A 21,496-nucleotide genomic window follows, 5' to 3' on the forward strand; every position below is an offset into this window, starting at 1 on the left:
TACTGTTGGTTTGACTTAAACCATTTGGCAACATGGAGTTTCAGGTCTGATGTCATTTTCTGATAATTGGTAGCAAACATCTAAAGAAATAAATAAAGGATCAAATTAATAAAAAAAAGATGCAGCTGTAGTTTAAAGGTTAAAGGGCATGGACGTCTCCTCTCCTGTGTGAAAATAACAACTCCCTTTATAGCTGCACAGCTGCGTCACTAAATCATCATCTACGTCATCAGATTTCCCTCTTCCAGAATGATCTGAGCCCAGGTGAGAGTGATCTAGAACTTTCTAGTCAACCTGTTTCTAGGGACGATGGTCATTTCCACGTCTCCTGGTCCTTCTGCAGGGATTGTCCCACCAATCACAGGGGAAGGCGAGAGATTAGCTCCTGAGATTATGGTGTTCACCTCCAAACCCTGCCTAATCCTGCCATCTGTCAGAGAGCAGCTAACCCAGCCAAGACTCCTTCTACTAGACTAATTAGAAAGCCAGAAAACCTAAAGAGGAAAAAAGACATCTCCAAAGTACACACACTTTACTGTCTGAAACTGCTGAAGGCAGAGGGACGATGGAGGAGACGTACCTGCTCAACCATCCAGGAGTCAAGAAGAAGATTCTGGCAGGAGGAAAGGGACCGCTGCCACACTTTCCACCTGGGGCAAAGGTAGCAAGTCACACTTCACCCCATAACCCAAATTAAATGAGATTTAAACTGAGTGTGATAGAAAATGGATCTTTGCATAATTGCTATTTTACTGTAATCAATGTTCCACTAAAACTGTATTTTTAGCCGTGTGTTGCTCTGCCCACTTCTATTAGGTTCTGTTGAATTATTCATGAAGTCAGGGAATTTATTCTGTGTCTGGCACTTCCACACAGAGAAAACATTTGCTCAACCAAATTGCAACATGTTTTTTGGCATTGTATCTTTGTTTCTGTTCGGCCACTGATCCGCTGGTCACAGACTTTTTTTTTTTCTGTCCTAGTCAAATCCAGCCATATGGCACCGGTCCTGGACACTGTGACAAACATTTTCCATGACCATGTCAGCTTGAATTTCCATTTACCTCTGTGTTTGGTGTGTGTCCCCTTGGGTGAATGATTCCCACTTGCTTACGCATAATCAGTCCATAATACACAATCTGTTAAGCTATAATTAGTAGGGTTTCAAGGGGGCGATGTAATTTTAAAGCGTGATGGTTAAGGCTTTGTAGGTCTATCACATGCACACAAACAGATGGATCAACTAATGAAAACCAGAATGTTTTATTCACACAAGAAAATAATGAAAGTATTCCTTCCAATTCAACTTTTGAAAAAATAGGATAATTACTTAATTAACTATAATTTTTTTGTGGCCAAAAAACACACCATCCGTTAGACACTGGAAAATAGGTCCAGGAAAATGCATGCCTGAAATAATATTTCAATTTATGGTAAAAAGATGTGTAACATCAAGTGTAGTGAAGAAATATATCAAGAGATATTCATTAAAACAAGAACTGAAATCGGTATAAAGAAAGAACAAATTCCTGCGTAAATGATTGAGAAACTGTGCAACATGATACCATTTATTTTATTGTTTTATGAATAGTTTGTATGAGTAGTTTCAGTCATCCTTCACATCCCTCTTAACCCTCCCTGCCCCCGGACTCCTCCTTCCATTCCAGCTGGTTTTCCATTTCCAGACACTGCTGGACGACTTTGAACGAACTGTAATTGATGACAGTCGATTGGCATGCAGGCCAGCAGAGATCTTTGTGGGAAAGATGTTCAAGATGGAAGTCTGGGAGACCCTGCTGATGTCCATGAGGATCGGCGAGGTGTCTGAGTTCTGGTGTGATGCCGTTGTGAGTTGAACCACAAACTTCACGTTTACACGGATATAAGAAAATGAGTCTCAATAGTTGATTAGTACTAAGAGGGGAAACTGTTCCTCTGTTCCTCATTATGATGCATACTAATGCACCTGTAGAAGCTTTCTTCATGTCCAGTGTGACACATACTCATAAACGGAGAAGTCCTCTAGGGGAAATGGTATTTTTTCTTCATGAGAAGTTGTCAATTGTAAGTAGTACTGTGGCCATTTCTTGTGTTTCCTCTGTAGAGCTGACTGGCACAAGCTGGCGGCACCAGGGTTTTTATATTTTGATTAAGTGTTTTTATTCATAGTTGGTGACTTGTTGTTTGTGTTCTTGTTGATGTGTTCTTTTTGCAGCACACAGGTCTATACCCCATCGTTTCCAAGGGAATGAGGCTGATCGCTCAAGGGAAAGACCCTCTCGAGGGCCAGAGACACATGTGCGGCATGGGAAACATGTTTCACTATCACACCACTGGTTTCCCAGAGCTGGATGAGCTAATGAGAACTCCACAACCGCTTATATTTATCATGGAGCTGTTACAGGTAAGCATTAGTGGCAAGAAACTACTTGTGTGGGGCACCAGTTGCCTAGCGATTACTTTGCACCCCTTGTACAGAGGCTGTAGCCATCAAAGAGGGGGGGGCCCGGGTTCAAATATACGACCTGTGGCTCCTGTCCCTCGTGTCATTCTACATTCTCTCTCTAGCTCTCTCAACACTATCCACTGTTCTATCTCTACAATTAAGGTATAAATAGCCCAAAAATACAAACACTCTGCTGTCTTCTTTTTTTTCCCCAACATTCAGCGCTCTCAAAATGTAGCGTGTGTAAACAATGGCTGACAGTTAATTGCCTTTAATGTCACTCCTACATACCACATGGTTTTTGATCCACTGACAGAAATGACAAAAGGAAATTCCCACTAAGCCGAGAACATAACACTTTGAAATAATATATTATCCAGAACTAGCTTAACACTCACCAGGGGTCCAGAAGCTGTAGAAGTGATTTACAGTTCCTCTTGTTGCTGACAGCTTCACATGTTGACAAATCTTCAACGGTGGAAGAACATTCAGATCTTTTTAGAATGAAAGCAGCACTGGCCAATTGTAATAATATACTGCATGTGGTTGCAATCTGAGTATATTTGAAGTTATACTTCAAGAAGTGTTGAAGTGCTTCAAGTAGCCAAAGTGAATATACCCTAGATGCTTAATGAACCCTTTCCGAGTGTGACATTTTGGAACTTGCTTGCCTTTGATGAATGATTTTGTTAACAAGTTATTGTTCTTTTCAAAAATATAATTACAATCATTTTTCAAGACTGGGGGGACTTTCTTGTTTGTTTTGTTTGTTTCAGTAGAAATTAAAAGTAAATCATTCTTATTGATGATTTTTTAATAAATGCCATCATAGCTTTGCATCACTCTAACCTGAGCAGGTTTAATGAGCAATAGACAGAAAATAACTGTGTGGTAATGCAGGCCCTTCTCTATGTAATTACGCCTCATGATTTACTGTTTCATTAAACTTTTGTTGTAAAATCTCAGGAATTGATAACCAAATATGTCACACAAATCATACTAACCTTAACACTTTAACTCTAATCCCTGGTATATTTGAAGGGCTAAATTAGCTGATGTTAAACTTGACTTAGACTTCTTTTATTTTTCTTTTGTTTTACTTTTTCAGATGTAGTCTGTTGTTTTATCCGGGAAGAGTATTTGTTACTGTGGTAATAAATAATAGGTATTCTGCATAAATAGTCAAATACAATAACCCTTTCACAAGTTTAACCCTTAACATTTCCCCCAATGGACCCTGCATAAATCACCCTAACCTTAACAATCTAAACCTTATCCAAACACTGACCCTAACCCTTACCCGAGACCTAATCATAACCATAAATTACAAAGTAGTATCATTTAAAAACAACATATTACAAAACTGTAGCACAATTCCATTTATAAAGGTTCATGGTTTCTTTACCCTTCTGTAAGCCACCTAAACCTGTTTCTTCACGACAATTCTGATCCTTCGCACTCTCCTCATTCCCCTGCTGCATCCAGGTGGGAGACAGCATGTCCTACTACAGAGAGTCGTGGATGATGGACAAGGATGAGAAGCTGCAGGCCGTGCCAAGTCTCCACATGCAGGGCAATGCGCTGGTCACTCAGAGACAATTCAGAGAGGCTGCCAGCAAGTACAAAGAGGCCGTCCTGCTGCTCAAAACGATCCAGTCGAGAGTGAGTAAATGAGGGAGGCAACCGGATTGTGAATTGTGAGGTTGTCTCAGGATTTTTAAGGTTTTTGGGACATGCAACTTCCTCTCTTTCCTTTGGGAAATTCCTTGTCTGTTGTTTTGCTCTGCTTCACTGTGTCCCTGATTACAGGCAGCAGGGTGGGAGGGCTAGAAAGAACAGAGGAAGGGGAGCTGTGGAAGTCTGTCTAGGATGAGAGGGGAATAGACCGCCGGAAGTATACTGGGGGGGAGAACATGTTGTTTATGAGATGTACTGATATGAGAGAGTTAAGCATTCTTTCTGTGTGTTGGAAATGGATTGTTGGCAGCTTTAGACATGTTAACAAGTTTGATGTTAGAGGCCTTCAGATACCTGGCCTGTGTGCAAACAGCTTGTAAAGCGCTGTCAGGCAGAGATTGGTGTCCCAGTGACATGTTTGAATCTGTCTGACAATATTTAAACCTACAGAATTCGCATAATTTATTCAAATATGTGTAGGGGATGCCAAGGAACATAGCAGCGCTGATCATATTCTTGTTATCCCATCTGTGCGTGTGTCTGTGTGTGTAGGAGATGCCAGGTGATGTGGACTACATTAATATAGGTCGAATGATCATCCCCCTGGAGTTGAACTACTGCCAGTGTATGTTGGAGCTGGAGGAGTATTATGAAGTTATTGAGCACACCACTGAACTGTTGGAGAAACACAAAGGTAAAGTGTTGTTGTATAAAAATCTTTAGATAGATGATTATGTTTTCTTTTTTTATGCTAAAACACATTACTAATGTACCTTTTCAAGGGAGAGTTGACTCTATTTTTTTAGTGTCAAGTACATTCACACAGTTTCATAATTTAGAAAAATCTGTTTATACAAAAAAGTGCAGAGAGAAAGAAGCGCATTAACACCCACACCATGCCTCTAGTTTTAATATGAAGCAAAGCCAGGTGATGTAAAGCTTATCTTAGCACATAGACACTAAAGCCCGACCGATTAATCTGCCAGCCAATAATATCGGCCGATACCAAGTTACTATCGTATCAGCTAAATGTATCTGAGATATGCACTGATATTCCTAGATTCATTCACCAGTCAAATAGCATTCATTTGAGTATCATTGAATTACAATAGCATTTACATTTTTGGCTATCACCAGCAGAGTGTGCTATATGGATTACAACAAGCATTTTCCCCCTCCAGTCTGTCAAGCGGTGATACAACATCAGTTACTTTCCAGTTGAGTGACCATCTTGTCTTGATTGTATACCTTTTCCACAAGTGTTTGATAACTGCGTTTTAGGGATGACCGCAAAAAATGTGTATATTTATATCTATTTATCTCTACGGATCAAAGATAGATCTAAGAAAGTATTGGCCAATATATATCGAAATCTGATTTTCTTTATCCCTTATATCAATATCGGCGTCGGTCCCAAAAATCTTTTATTGATCTGGTCCTTACAGACCTGAAGCAGCTACTTGGCCCTCCCTGAATGAGAAATTGGTAAGGTACAGGGATATTAAGATAGAGCTAGGTTAGCTGTTTGTGCTTCCAGTCTCTATGCTAAAGGGGATTTGGCTATTACAAGGAGATAGAATCTGAAAATGGATTGTGAAACACTGCTTTGCAAGATAGGAATTAAAATGTTGAACCGTGACTTGAAATTTGTAATTTTCCGAAGTAGGCTATGTATATATACTTAAAAAAAAACCTGGGAAGGAGCCAGGATTGTTCACTTAATCAGGCATATATCAGACACAAACTGGCCTGGTCAGTATAGTAGGCATGCCTGTCCGACCTAATAACGTGTGTCCTGTGTCCATGTCTGTCCTTAGTCAGCTAAGGACAGACAAGTCTTTTTTTTAATGCTACTGTCTTGAGATCACAGTCACTACTTATTTTAGTCTTTCAAGATAATGAGAAGATAAACCTGTTAAAAACATCTATTCTTATTACTCATGTTGCTTTTCTGAGACCGGTAGTCGTAATATACCTGCACACATAAATGGCTTCTGACGACTGCTCTGTAGAAGCTCACTGAAGTTGAAAAGGTCAGATCAACGAGTGAACCCATTATTGATCAAAGCATCAGCCTCTACTTCAATCAAAGTCTAACACAGAGACTCCATTGTGTTTTAATGAGCTTAAAGGCTGACATCTTCTATCAAATCAACCAGATACCCATTATTCTAATGTTTTATGATCGTACCACGATCTGGAGGAAATAGATAATTCATTATATCAATACATTTACATGGTTTCTGTATTACATGATAAATAAACCATGAACATGTTGTTGTCTTAAGATGAATTAACTTAGATACTCTTGACAGATAGTCTTTTTTATCTTTAAAGATGATGGTAAGCTTTGATCAAAGGTAACATAAATCTTCCTTGCTAGCTGTTAACCCCTGTTAGCTTTACGTTTATGCTAATCTAAGAACACTGTCTCATGGCTGTAGATCCTGACTCTGTTTCAGATGAAATGGGCCCGCATTTTTGTAAAGGTTAAAAAATAAAAACAATGTAAAAAATATTGTAGGTGAAATTTTACTAGCCTCAGCAGCTAGCTAATTCCTAAAACTGTCCGTCATCATGCTAAACAAAGCACACTGTGGCGTTGCTTTAGCATGAAACTTAACAGGCAGATCAGCAAGGAAGCAAAGAAGAGTATTTCTGAATATGTCAAACCTTCTTTTTTTTGTAATAAAGTACAGGAAAAGCTGCTCTGTGATGAGTAAAAAGAGTGACCTGTAGCTACTGAGTTTCTTCAACCGCCTGGCCTGAACACATTAACAAACAACTATTTCAAATGTTGTAAAAAGAAAACTTCACAGGTCAGTGTTCGGTGCCTTTGGCTGGCTTTATTGCAGTGGTTCTTGCATGTTGTGTATTCTTTGAAAGTATGTGGGAGGGCTTTATGGCTGAAGCCATCCTGGGAATTGTTCTGTCATACCCATGGCTACTCATATAATCCTGGAGGAGCTCACATGCTGGCACAATATCCACTTCAGAGCCTTCTGAATCATGTCCCTCTCACAGGGATGGGGCCCACAGAGGCAGCCTTTATGCTATTCCCAGTTTTATTATATGTGTGTATACAGCTGCGAGAATGTGCCTTTATATGATGTGTGTGGTTTCTGAGCAGGAGGATGAAGGATTTAAACCCCGCCTGTGAGAGAAGGGCAGCGTTGAAATGATGAGCAGCAGTTTGTGAGCTCCACTAGCCCAGCTCAAGGTGCAGTCCTCTTGAAAAGGCTTATGACAAAAGATCCACCCAACACCCGCATCAGTCTATCTTTACCTCTTTCTCTTCTTCTTTTTTTAACCCTCTCTAGCTCCCTTTTTCCAATCCCTTTTAGCTGTACATAAAGTTTTATTTGGACCCTTTTCACATGTTTTTCTTATCCACTTCATGAGCATTTCAATGTCATGTTGTCTATTTCTGTTGAAGTCACTCCACTTGTTTCTTCCTTTTATTTTAACCCAGTTATTCTTCAGAAAAGCTCCCATTGCAGTGTCTGTTCTGCCAGAGGCGACAGAGAAATGTGTTTAAGTGTTGGCTGAATGGAGATTTATCGTAGAGGGAAATTGAATTTGCAGGAATAGAAAATCAGAGCCATCAGTGAGTACCTAACAAAGCCCATGAGTCTGTTCTGCTGAAACAGAGGCAGTACGGTGTGGATTTATGTGTGCATTCTGGGAAATACACTTAATCACTTTTGACGGAGAGTAAGATGAGAACACTGATGACATTTTCATATCTGTCATTTACACTATGAGGGAACAGTAAGTCTTATTCTGTCTAAATGAACTAAGTCCACATGCCAGCATCTTCAATGACACCAGTTCAATCGGTATCTGTAGAGAACAATGAACGGTTTTACAGGGACTCATCCTGGACTATTCATTTTAGCCAGACTCAGTAAAGCTAGCAAGATGTTCTTTTTTTGGACCTTTTTAAATAGAAACCAAATCAAATATGTTGATTAATGTGATATTTTTAATATTTGGTAGAGTGGGGTAGCTGTTAAACTAACAGGCTGCTAGCATTTAACAAATAGAAAATCTTCATCCAAAGCAAATAGGCAAAGTTTTTGTAATAATACGAGGACAATTTGTTATAAAATCCCACCTTTATTAAGTCAATGTCACAAACTGAGCTCAGTTTACCCTCGATATGAGATTCTGACTCTACTAAACAAAGCTCCCCTTGTTTCAGTCAAGTCCTGATGTGGGATCTTTTTTCTCTCTCTCACAGCACCAAACTTTTTTTGTCTTAGGCTACATTCTAAACTTTTCACATAACATGCGAAGCCTTGATTTGCTTTTAAATGAGAATCCCCGGTATCAGTTCTTTTTTCACAGTTTTTCAAATTGGTGACTGATATAGTTAGAAATAAAGATTAAAAATAGAACGGTTGACACCAATGTTAGTTTCTCACTATTCATCACAAAAAACATTCAACATTTAAAATCCTCTTTAAGCTTGTTATGCCAAATAAATATATTTTAAAGAATATTCTGCTTGGGATCTTGCTGCTGACGGACACATTGTTGAATACAAGGTCCTTAGAAAAACACAAGCTCAAACCCTCTGTGTCATCAATTCACCCTTCACATTGTCCAGTGATCAACACAAACATTTTGATAGTGACTGCCAGATTTTTAGAAACAGTTCCTACCACTGATACCAAACTATTTCTATTTTGGCATGTCTCCAGTTTCTTGCTAATAGCCTTTGAGAAGAGGGGCACTACAGTGAGGTCCCTTCACAGTACACATCTGGTTTGGAGGGATTCTTAACACATATTTTTTTTCTGTCCAACAAACAATCGTGCATAATGGTATCTTTTTCTTCAATCTGCATAAATTACTCCCATCATTAACTCAAGTGTTTCTTAAATTATAGCCTTGAAACATTTTTTAGACATCAAAATGTATAATTAATGTTTAGTCAGTATTAAGAACTGAATCATGCAAACATTGTTTCTCTCATTTTTCTATTTATTTCTCCATATGGTTCATTTGTCTTCTTCTGCTAGTTTAAGTCTGGAAGAAACCATAGACTGTATTAAAAGACATCAGAATTCAATTAATAATAGAAAGATATGTCTGAGGAGACAAAGGAAATAATTTAGTAGCAATAATTTGTTATTCTCTGAGTAATGTTTGAGTGAGGAAAGGAGCTGTAGCATGTAGGCTATGTGTTTTTGGTGAACTGTTTCTTTTGCAAACTCAGTGCTGGTAAGAAATAAATACACACACAGGTTGCATTGATAAATCTCCACATCAGATTCAGCTTCACAGAGCAGGTTATAGTTTGAATATTTATCTGTTAGACATTAATAACTCTCTCCTTTTGTATTTGTGTGTGTTTTCTGTGTCTCAGACTGTGTGAAGGGCTACTACAAGAGAGCAAAGGCTCACGCTGCCGTGTGGAATGAAAAGGAAGCCCGGAGAGACTTCCACATGGTGTCCCACCTGGACGTCACTCTGGCCTCTCTTGTCCACCGAGAGCTGAAGGCCCTGTCAGAACGCATGAAGGAGAAGTATTGGGAGGAGAAGGAGACATACTGGAACATGCTGGAGAAAACGGAGAACAAAAAGGAAGACGAGGAAGAGAGAGAGCGTAATGAGGAGGACGAAGAGGTGGAGGACGAAGGAAAACAAAAAGACAGTGAAAGCGTCAACATCGAGGGCAAAGACCAAGTGGAGGAAGAAAAAGAAGGATCTCCATCAGAATGTACAGAGGTCCATAACAAGGAGCTCAGGGGAAATAAGATCACACTCACTGAGGGCACAGGAGACAAAGAGGAAGCAAACACCTCTGAGGCTACCTCCAATGTAACAGACGGGAAGGACTGGCAGCAGATGTTAAGATTGGTCATGTTGCTGCAAAAAGAAGGAAACTTCCTCATTAAGGAAAAAACATTTGAAGAGGCGTCTGTAAAACTAAAGGAGGCATTAGAATATGTGGACTTCCTTCAGAATAAGGTAAGTGTAACAGACAGAGGGTTTAAGCACAGCCTAGAGGATAGATTCATCTTCAAACTCGTAGTTTATTTATTCAGGTAGATGTGTCTGGTCCTCCTCATGTATACACACATTTCCGTCTGACCTGATTCCGGTCAGGCCTTCATATAGACAATATATGCATGGAGTGGGTTTGAGCTGTGTTGTAATCAATCAGATGGCTGCCACTTTGAGGTTTCTTCTCCACAAACAACCAAGATGGCTGCTTCTTCTCTTCTTTTTGGGTGGTATCTCTGTGAACGACAAAAATAGCTTCCACTTTTTTGGAGGTACTTTTTAGTTGTTGTTGCAGTCATCGCTTCTCTCAGCTGTGTTTCCATCATGAACAGGGGCAGATCCAGGGGGCAGCCAGGGGTTGTCAGGCCGGCCATGAAGTCTGTTTAGTTGCCACCCCAAAATCCTTAACAAAGATTTTTCCTCGACAGAGGCAGGACTTGTGTTAAAATCAAGTATCCGGGCTGTGTTGGAGGCTGCTTGTGGCCTCCTTTGAATTCTGGTGTGACACTTTTCCTTTAGTTCGTTCTTCAACTTTTTTTTAATCTCCTTTATGGTTTCTTGAAGAATTAAACTAAGACGATTGTAATGTTTGCACTCTGGTTTTTTTTTTTGTTTCGTTTTTTACAAATACACATGAATATAGCATTTTTTTAGATTTATATATAGATTGATAGATCAAGTAGAAATGAGAAGTGGAAACAGAGAGGGTCAAAAATGCTTTTCTTTCACTCATGCTCACAAGCTTACCCTGCATTAGTCAGCGCCCCAGTCGGGCCACCCCTGATCCTGACAGAGCTCAGTTCTGTCCTCAAATAGATAATGTGCCACACAATCCTTTTATGAATCAGATCCTGTGTGTCAGTTTGAGTTATTCGAGATGACTAAATAATGTATGGTGTTCTTACTTCTTAAGGACATCTACAGCCATGAGAAATATCTTCCAGCAAAACCCATTTAAGTTTGATGAAACTGTCTGACAATTGTAACTAAAACATTGACTACAATACAACTAAAATAAAAATCTGACTAAAATCAGACTGAAATGAAAAAATGAATCAATCTTGACCAAAACAGAAAACAGAGACTAAAATGTGACATCAACAACAATTTCCTGAAAATGACAGAATAAAACTAAATTATTATTTTGTTATTATTAATACTAGCTGTAGCTTGTTTTAACTCTCTTTTTTTTTTGTAAAACCCAATATGACTGCTGTCATGGATGTTTTGAATCTACTGTGGCCTCAGCACTGAACAAACTGATGCTCTCTGTCAATAATGTTGAAAAAAAGGCACAATAACTAGCTACCTAGCCGAGCATCCTTTGGTACATAACCTTGTTCTCTGATTGGTTGTCATAACAAATCACATTTCAACTCAACAGTATCAGACTTTGCAAATTGGTCTGACCCTGCCAGGTTAGGAGAAGCATGCACAAATGTAAGAATATGTATTGGGCTGGAAAATCCAGTGTCAAATAAAACCTTTTGTGAGGACAATGAATGCACAGATGGACAACAGGATTGACATTATTAACAGCCTCCAGTCTGAGCCGTTCAGAGGGATGAAGGGATTGTTTGTGCCAAACTGTTGTCTCATGAAAAGCATTGTGCCTCGTAAAATGTAATCAGCTGTCATTGTTTTTCTTCTACTGACGAGCAGCTGTGGCATTGTAGGTATGCTAGCGAAGTGAAGAGCAGGGAAAAGAAGGCTAAAAATAACAGCTATCCACAGAGATATCACTGTGACAGCACTCACCTGTGCTTTGTCTCTCCTCTTTTTCTTTTTTTTAAACAGCCTCACCCATGGCACACGGCGCTGTCTAGCTCCCTCACGCCTCCTTCCCGTCAACCTGCCCTCCTCCGTCTTCATTTCTCTCCCTTCTATTCTTACAACTGTCCACTCTTTAACCCATCATTTTCAGCATCTGTCTGCTCCATCATTCCCCCAACCTTCTCCCGTTTTTCATCTCTATTTTGGTCGTCCAACTTTTATTCTTGTTTCATCTTTTGAACATTTTGTGTGTCATCCATCACCATGACCCCCCCCCCCCCCCCCCAACACACACACACACACACACACACACACACACACACACTCAGCTTGTGCTCTCTGTGTTTACTCAGCAGGTGGATCGACAGAGTGAAGACTGGGAGTTATTGGAGAACGTGCGCCTTCCGCTGACTCTCAACCTCAGCCAGTGCATGCTGGAGCTCAAACGTTACCAGCAGGTGGTGGAGCTCAACACCAAGCTGCTGAAGACGCATAAAGGTAATTTTTTGTTTTAAAGTTAGAAAAAACGTTGTTTTTTTTTTTATACAAGACTAGGCACATGAGTATTTAACATGCTTAGTTTTCCAAACACGTTGTCATATTTAAACTTAAAAAGTATCAAGGTGTTGTTGGTACAAAGGCCGGGCCCTCAGCAAATGCCTGCATCAGCAGAGCAACAATCCTTGATCTCTGAGTTTACCAGAAAGAAGGAACCAAACATTCACAACCGCATTGCAGAGTCTCTCTTTCTCTCCCCTTGGCACCCACCCATGGACATCAGAGTCAAAAAAAAAGAAATTCATTGTTTTCTTTTGTTTTGACTATGTCTGAATTATTTATAATGTAGGCTGATGTGAAATGGTTGTTCGTATGCGTTCCTTTTTCCTTCATTTATTTCTCTCCAACTTTGCCTAAAACTTTGTCTTTTTCATTTCTCACCGCTGGCGTTCAGCGCCGTTATTCTCACAAGTTTACTTTACTGCTTACTAGTTTTATTCTTTCTGACCTGTTAATCTTGCTAACCCAGTCTGTTTTCAGTATTTCAGTCATTTATGTGAGTCACTTCACTGACTTTTCTCATATTCCATAGGTAACTTTAAGGCGGTGTACCAGAGAGCACGAGCACATGCCGCTTTGTGCAACGAGCGTGAAGCGAGGCGGGACTTTGAAATGGTGGAGAAATTAGACCCACAGTTTAAATCTTTCGTGCGACAGGAACTAAAAAAGATGGGCGAGAGCTTACGCACCATGCATGCCCGCCAGAAAAAGACTTACTGGGATACGACGCAGGAGAAGTGGGGGCCTGGTGGCAGCAAGACAAAGAGTGCTGCAAGAAAGAAGAAAGATCCAACTTCACAGAAAGCCCCTGAAGAAAAAACTGAAGCTGACAAGAAGACAGAAAACAGAGAAATAGAAGACAAGGAAAGCACAGAGAAACCTGCCCCTGCTGAGACGAAGGCAGGAGATGACGCAGAGGCAGAGAAAAATCCAGATGCAAAAGCAGAGCAGAGTAATGAAGAGCCGGGCCCAGAGAGCGGGAGAGCGAGTGGAGAGGGGTTAGATAATAAAAATATAGAGAGGGTCATGGTACACGAGGACAGGCAAGGTGCACCGGATCACCGAGCAGCAGAGGAAGATAGTGATCCCGAGGCCAGCGGCACAGGCGGAGATAATGTAGTGAGCAAGAGATCAGCACTCGATAAGGGCAGGAAGAAGGTCAAATGCCAATCAAGTGCTGCAATAGGCCCGAGCAGAACAAGCCAGGGGAACAAAGGCAGCAGTGATGAGGCAGGAAGTGGTGACACTCAATCAGAGTAGACCAACAGGCTGGAAATGTCTCGTGCAGGGCCAAAGGAACTCGTGGAAGCTGTGTGCAGAAAGGATTTGACCTAAATCAGGGGGGAGGGGGGCAGGAATATAATTACAAAAAGTGAGAGAAAGACAAGTGATAAACAGCCAAAGCCCCAAGTCTCAACTGGAAATATTGATTCTGCCACACACAGAGCCGAATATAAACACAAGAAGAAAAATTAATGTAAACATAAACCCGCATTAGGTTTCATTATTCAGTTCTCGGAGGGATAACTGCAGGGACATGGAAAAAAAAAAAAAAGCACAGAAGTTTGGCAAATACAAAGTTTTTTTTATTTCTGTACACAAAGAGTAGAAAGCAGCCAGTAACCCACTTGTTATTACAGTAAAAAGCCTTTCTTCAGAAAACCTTTTTTTCTTTTTTTCACAGATTAAAAACTCCAGAGAAAAGACAGCAAGAAGTGTTTGAGTGCTGGACAAAAACATCAAATCAAAACCCGTTAAAAAATAAACAGTTGAATGATTAATGAGGTATATTAATGGTGATTTAAAAAAACAAATGAGTAACCTCAGTCCACCAGTGAGTTATGAGTGTGTGTGTATATGTGTTAGTGTTTTAAACACCATGGTGTTTGAGGTTAGGTGATTCATTGCCCTGTCATGAGAAGCGCATGTGTCCTTATTCTAAGCTTTGGATACATGACAGTAGACATGGAGGGTAATGATTGGAGCCATTACCGGGTCGGCCGGCTACATGACGACTGGAGCGAAATGGCTGTGTCCTCTGGGTGACTCTTGCCTCCGTGGAGAGCCTTCTTCTTCAATCAAACAACTTCAGTTGCACCGCAGAGAGCGATAAAGAGAGAGCAGGGCGAGTTTTAGTATGTGTTAGGAATATAGGGAGCTGCTACTGGTAAAGGAACTTGCGCATGGATCAGATAAGTCGATGAGATGTGTGACTCTCGTGCAACTGGAGGACCACAAAAGTCTGTTTAGCACGTGGAAAAACTGATGTATAATAATCTGTCATGGGACCACAAAATATATTCATTTCAGACTGCCTCCTCATTATTGTCTGAAAACAAACATGACAAATGTTGACACGCGGCCCTATGGGGAATCCCTCCTCTGCTGTTTATTCACGCGTCACTGTTACATCATTATGTGCGCCCACATACCGCAGAATGGAGTGCGAGGCTGCCGGGTGATCATCAATGAGAAATGAGATCTGTGACTACCAATAAATAAAACGAGTAAACATTGCTTGTCGAGTTTATTCTGCTGCCCTTTGTTCTGACTTGTGAGAGATGCACTTAAAGTGGAGATGGATTCAACAGATGATAATGACTCGTCTTTAACAGTGGAAGCGGAAGTGGAGAAGAGGGGAGCAGCGCTGACTTTCGCTTCCCTTAAGGCTACAAGCATTTGTATTAAGAACAGCTTATCACACTACCGACTCACAAACCTGTGTTTCTGCATGCTTGGGGGACAGTTCCCAAGCAACAGAATCATAAACGTACAGGTAGGCTGAGTGCTGAGAAGGGAGGATGATGTCAAAATGTGAGCGCTGTGTGCCTGGAGGGGTAATGAGTGCAGGAACATGGGTTTCAAACTCATGTATATGAGGTCATAGCGTGTTTATTTTTTATTTATTTTTTTTTTTTTAAGAATAAAGATGAGTTCCTTTCTGTGTAAATCTCCGTCTTTTCTGTGAGAATCAAGTGGTGTGATTGCGGAGAAACACACGGAGCCACAGCTTACTGGTTTCAGGCAATCTCTTGTCTTGCTTCTGGAGATTTCTCGCTGTGGCAGGCACATCAAAGTGGATCTCTCCCACCAGCCCTCGAGCAATAAATGGATTGTATTTTTCTTCCCTCTCTACCACCTTTCCTCTTATCTCTCAGATCTTTTGTCCCTCCAAGCATCAGCCCGGCAACATAGGTTAACCTATAAAAGCACTATTTAGTTGGTTTTCAATGAATGGATGCTCACGCACACTTGTCTAATTTTCCTCAAATGAACTACAGCCTGTCTAGGGTGTGACAGAAGCAGACTCACAAATAGGCAGCTGATGCAACCTCCTTCCTTGAAAATATAGCACACAAGGGGGGGGGGGGGGAAGGCCATAAACCCTTACTTTATATGGATTTAGTTTGGTTTTAAGGCGTTAACTGACTGTGCTGTGTCTAAACAGAATGCGCCCAATGACCTTGATACCGTGAGGGCAAAGCCATTTCAGCTACTTGTCTTCTTGTAAATCTAAAAGCAATTAAGTCTGCATTAGCACTGAAAATTGGGCGTGTGGGTCAATAGTGACTGTTCTTTGCGAATCTACATGAAGAGAGGGGATCATTAAAGAAGAAGTCAGTGGAATATCATGTCATGGCGGCCTTGCATCACTCCCTGTAGTGTCTAGAATTGGCCTTGCAGACAGAGAGAGAGAGAGAGAGAGAGAGAGAGAGAGCTTCAGCCTGACGCTATTCTGCCTAGAGCTCCCTCCTCTTCTTTCTTTGCACACAGCAGGAGAAGACAAAGATTACAGAGAGGAGGTCTGACATTTATCAGAAGACATTTCCTCAACAAAAACCCCCAATTTCAGTCACAATACAAACTGAAAGCTTGTCTGAATCCTGCGAGACAACGAGATGAATGACGCTCAATTTTCATGGAGGTCGGTATTCCTGGGATGCAGTTCAGCACGTGTAAGCGATCGAGCAGGGAGCAGTTTGTGTAGCTGTGCACAATGAGGGACAGGTGCATTAGTATGGATGTAGCAGCATACATGTGTGTGTGCACATACAGCGGGTGCAAGTGGTTTTGCATGTGCGTAAGGGGCTCACTTAGGAGAGGCAAGCAGTGACAGCAACAAGCATTTAGGGAGGATAAGAGAAACACAGTGTGTGCATACAGAGGCGCTGTGCTAGCGGGCACTTTGGCTGTCTTAAATAAACATGGATTTAACTCATGATGTGTCATTCTCACAAAGTAATTAAGCTTGTTGTGGTTGCTGTCAACTCCCTGACAATCCGCACCACGCAGCCACATGAAATGGACTCACCCAACCCTGATCTAGTTTACGCTAGCGAGCTTTAACGCACCACCTCCCTTCAAAAACAAAAATACAAACCATGATAAGACATTCATGGAAAAAAAAAACACGCACACAAACACTGAAGATAGAGGCATTCCGACCAAACAAGGGTATTTTCTTCTCATTCCTTTTTGCATTTTTTTTTAAGAGTCCTTTAAATCATTGGTCCAATTTGTGCTGTGGACTGATATAAAGCTTCACACCCTCGAATGACTACACAGATACTGGTAGAACACAGTGTCTTGGCTGAGCATTTTCCTTTTACTTCAAAGTCTCCCTGACCTGCTGCTTACTTTAGTTTCCTTTGGCTGGTTAACATGGTGTCAGGCTGCGCCACTGCAAGTTTTAAAGCACGACCTGGCCAAACGGACATCAGCGTGAGCCTTTAGCAGTTTGCATGAAAAAGGCTTTTAGTGCACAGAGTTCCAGTGGAGGGTTAAGCTCTGGGTATCATAGCTGCTGCAGTGGTCACAGCGCCCGGTGGATTGTGGCCGACCTGAGCCATATGGAGCTCCTCCCTCGGCCGTCAAGCGTCCTTACGGGCTTTCTCCCTGCCCCTTTAGGCCCACTCAGGGTTAGATGTGTGAGGTGGTGCCTGAAATTAGAAAAGAGAGGAAGAGCAAAAAGGAAAAGCTTTTACAATTTCCATTAAACACTCACAAGACTGACAGAATGTTCTTGGTTATAACTAAGACGGCTGTAATTATGATAATCCCTTTCTTTGTTCAAGTTACAGGCTTTAAACTGCCCAGCAAATTGCATTTTAAATGCAACGGGACAGTTTTCACAGTGTGACGCTAACGCTCTCTTTTTCTCTCTGTGCTACTGTCTCCCCTTTATCTTACTCCTCCTCTCTTGCCACTTAATCTCCCCGTCCCTCCCCCCCTACTATCGACCCATAGCAGTACATATTTGCTCTCCTCTCCATCTCTCATTCTCCCGCGGGTGATGGAGGAGTTTAAGAAGTCAGACTCCGAAGCTCTGGGATGCTATGGCTGCTACGATCCTTGCAGCTAGGATGAACTCACCCGGTTCAGAGGGGAAGACATTTCTCAGCTGCTCGATTACCTCCTGGAGCTGCAGCACCGTGTCCTGTTCGTGCTCCATATAATCTCCTAACACACAAGCACAAAAAAAACACTGATTGTTACCCCTTTATGAGTGGTTAGGAGTGGGATTGGAGCGGCTGCTTGATTTCACATTCAATGAGCATGCATGTGTGAAGCCCACATCTGAGCCTGGCTGCACGTTGCTGACCTGCTGCTTCAGTATCAGTGGTCTCCCTGCTGGCCGGCTCCCCGTGGTGTCCCCCTCCGGACACAGGAGATGACAAAGTTGACGGTTCTGATCCATTGGCCTCTGAATCATCTTTGGGCTGTTTTTTTGGAAAGACAGATAATTGCTCAATGTTTCAGCCTACAGAGCTGTTTAGCCTCTCACATAGTAATGAGAATGTGATAGTTGATGGCAGTCAGCCAGCAGTCATCACAGAGCAGAATCATTTAAAAAAAAGCCAATTTAGCCCGACATCTGTTACACAAAACCATCAGGTTACTGTGATTTGTGCTGTGATAGACAGATTAAAAGAAAGGTATTCATTCAAGAAGGTGGGGGGAGGCCTTAAATCACAATCAAAGATGCATAATGTAAGCCTTTAGGGTATTCCCAAATACCACATACATGCAACCCAGCATCTTTTGTATTGTTTATAGCAGCAGTGTAGCAATACTCATGAGGTGAGTAAGTGCAGTAGTCAAAACTGAGGTGTCTGCAGGGACTAGAAGGAACTCATACATACACTTCCACTGACAACAAAGGCAGATTTTGCAGATTTTATGTTTTGAGGAAATGAAACTGTGATATTGGTCCCGGGAGAAAAGGAATTGAACTGCATTTTTTCTCCTGCCACACAATCTTTTCTATTCACTCTGAATTTCCAACTCTTTGACCTGAAGAGGAAGCACCCCTACTCTCTTTCGATGTGTCTTTTCTCCTGTTGCAGCCCTCTCCCTTTGCTTTTTCTTTAGTCTGCGACCTGCATGCATAATTTGCCACCGTATTCCCGTTGCAAACAATTTACACTTTTATTTTATAGTAACCCAGCAACCGCATGTGTCAGCTCCTACTCTCCTGCCCATCTTTTTTTCACAACTTTCCTTCAGACTGCAGTAAATCCCTTCTATTACACTTCAGGGTGTCTTAAAGCTTATCCTCTACCTTAACTCTTTCTATACTGCACTTTTTTGTGCTCCCACTACTGGTCGTTCCATCTTGCAATGTCATATATTCAAAGTTCAAATTTCACATTTTCACACTAGTTGTCATTTTTACATTTTTTACATGGATCATCTATGTCTTGTTGTACTTAAAGAATGTATGTGAGGCACTGTGGTTGCAAACCATTGGACTTGAATTTGTCTCTGCCCTTTAGGCAGAAAGCCTAGGATTTATTTATTGCTCTGCTCCTGTCCCAAATGTCCCTGCTCTGTCAGCTGTAGTGTAGTTTAGTTAGTGTATTTCAGAAACTTCTGAAAACTATAAATATTCCATCCCCTTTTAAAAATTGCATCCTCCTCTTCTTCATGCTGGCAAATCTTCCAACCATCTTGTGCTTGTCAATGTTTATGTCTCCCTAAACACATAGCAATGTGAGGTTTGACAGTCTGGCCTCATCCATGCACAAGCACAAATAGTTCTTAATGAGTCTGTGTGTCTATGGATGTATTCTATATTTATGCGTGGGTACTATCTGAACAATGACAGACAGACAGAGAGAGAGACATGCACACATGTGCACACACTGACATAAGCACACACACACACACACACACACACACACACACACACACACACACACACACACACACACACACACACACACACACACACACACACACAGAAAGACGTGTTGCCAAACAAAACAATGAAAAGAGGAGACAAGATGAGGCTTTGGCAAAGATCCAGGAGATGAGCCACAGGGATTCTGATGGTTGAGAACTCTCTGACATCAGTGACGTGCTGACGGCAGTTCTAGTACTTATGAAATTCTACACTTCTAGTATTAGCCCCACGGTGAGGGGACTAATGAGTGTCGCCCTGGGGCGGCCCGACCCTCTTCTATCTGGGTCCCTATGCTTATGGCCCAATGAAACATGGTTTGTCTCCAGTGCAGAGTTGTGGTTGTCTATCTTTTGTATTTAGATGATGTAATGACTTGGGTTTGTAATGCACACCTTTGAGTTCTCTCCCCTGACAGGTATCATATTTTATACAAACTAAAACTAACACCAAAGCTAGTTAAAATCAACTTGAAATTAAGTGAAAAACTTCAATAAACTAACAAGCCATCGTTTAAAACAATAATAATAATAAACTGACATTTAAAAGAAGAAAGTAAAAACAATGAAAACTTGGAAACAATTACAACATTGCACAATATTTCATTCATGAAAGTGCTGAGATGCGACTGTATGTTAACACGTGGAAAAATAAATGGCAGGGAGCAAAAGTGCTTTATTGCTCTCCACATGTAGTGGATAGAAAAGCAAATCCCAATCTGTGCTGAAGTACGTTTCTCTAAAAAAACACATCCTGTCCTTTATGACACCCCACGTCTGCCTCTTACAGACATCTACCTGTAGCAGTAGCTCCCTGAGCCTGCGCAGCTGGGACTCCAGCTGTTTGTTGTGGTCCTCCAGGATCTGCATTCGTGTCTCCAGACGCGTTTTGTGTTGCCGGAGGACCCGTGCCTCAGCCAGCAGCTCCTCATCCTGCTGCCCCTCTGCTGTGGGTGAACCTGGACCTCCCTCTCCAGCCTCAGTCAGCATGGGAACCGATGCTGCCTCTTCGTGCTTCCACTTCAGCCTCCTGTACTCGCCCTGTAGCACCCTGAGGACCCACAGATGAGGACACATGGAGCGAAAAACAGTCAATTGATGCTGCAGCATGCAAAGCACACATATACAACCAAATCCTTTCATTCTGTTTTTACAGACAGATATGTGTCTCCACAAAATAATCTTGGCATACTGTGGTGGAATTACTGCAACACGTAAAAACAAAGCAGCGTGTTGGAGCCTGGAGCTGAGTCACCCCCATTTTGAATATAAGCTGCATTAAAACCATCATCTATCGCTGACATGTGTGTGACGTTAAAGCCATTAACTAACTGTGCACTGTGCTGTGAAGCATCACTAAACGTGTTTTAATTTATTTGGCTGCTGAAAAAAATCATGTTGCTCTACTTAAGTGGTGAATAAGTGAGCCTTCTATTTAGGACAAACAGAAACCGCAAAAAAGAGCTAATGGAGTAATACAATATTCTTCTTTAGAGAGATTTTTTTCTTATGTTAAAATCCAATACATAGTGTGAAGTATTAAAATGGTATCCATCCCCTTTGGAGCAGAATACACTTTTGATGAAGGCCAAACTATTATATCTAAATGAGCAATTTATTACACAAATAAAGTCATATGAATTCACTTGGGCTACAAATGAGCAAATATCCTTTATTGCTTGAAAGTCATTTAAATAAAAAAAAGTGTGTGTTAGTTTATCCTACATTGTTCAACTATGAGGCACAGAAGTGGATATAAACTAATGTGTGTTCATAAATTGGGACAATGGAGCCCACTGAATTGCCATAACAGGGAGAATATTTAGTAGAGAAAAACTGAACTGG

At 41.3% G+C, this 21,496-nt stretch overlaps 2 protein-coding genes across 3 annotated transcripts in view; one reads left to right on the forward strand and one right to left on the reverse strand.

The window, feature by feature from the left end:
• Positions 1-313: 313 nt before the first annotated feature.
• LOC109985405 (aryl-hydrocarbon-interacting protein-like 1) lies at positions 314-14,222 on the forward strand. Its single transcript, XM_065958501.1, has 8 exons — positions 314-661; positions 1,668-1,847; positions 2,216-2,404; positions 3,932-4,108; positions 4,676-4,817; positions 9,498-10,102; positions 12,265-12,409; positions 13,002-14,222. Exons 1-8 carry the CDS (start codon positions 566-568, stop codon positions 13,727-13,729), a joined length of 2,262 nt encoding a protein of 753 aa, XP_065814573.1. The 5' UTR covers positions 314-565; the 3' UTR covers positions 13,730-14,222.
• Positions 14,223-15,350: 1,128 nt separating this feature from the next.
• Positions 15,351-21,496, reverse strand: part of drp2 (dystrophin related protein 2) — a 159,525-nt gene continuing 153,379 nt past the window's right edge. For both annotated transcript variants that reach the window (XM_065958492.1, XM_065958491.1), the window contains 4 exons: positions 20,450-20,702; positions 18,072-18,189; positions 17,843-17,929; positions 15,351-17,409 (listed from right to left, as the gene is read on the reverse strand). In XM_065958492.1, the coding sequence (XP_065814564.1) occupies positions 17,390-17,409; positions 17,843-17,929; positions 18,072-18,189; positions 20,450-20,702 (478 nt within the window). In that variant the 3' untranslated portion in view covers positions 15,351-17,389. The remainder of the gene's footprint in view (positions 17,410-17,842; positions 17,930-18,071; positions 18,190-20,449; positions 20,703-21,496) is intronic.

This window comes from Labrus bergylta, chromosome 9 (assembly GCF_963930695.1).
Source record: "Labrus bergylta chromosome 9, fLabBer1.1, whole genome shotgun sequence".
Taxonomy (NCBI): Eukaryota; Metazoa; Chordata; class Actinopteri; order Labriformes; family Labridae; genus Labrus; species Labrus bergylta.

Excerpts from the sequence above, each read along its gene's own strand:
- LOC109985405 (XM_065958501.1), top strand. The coding sequence starts at position 566 with ATGGAGGAGACGTACCTGCTCAACCATCCAGGAGTCAAGAAGAAGATT. Across the intron at positions 2,405-3,931 it reads TTATCATGGAGCTGTTACAG|GTGGGAGACAGCATGTCCTA; the intron begins GTAAGCATTAGT and ends TGCTGCATCCAG. Across the intron at positions 4,818-9,497 it reads ACTGTTGGAGAAACACAAAG|ACTGTGTGAAGGGCTACTAC; the intron begins GTAAAGTGTTGT and ends TCTGTGTCTCAG.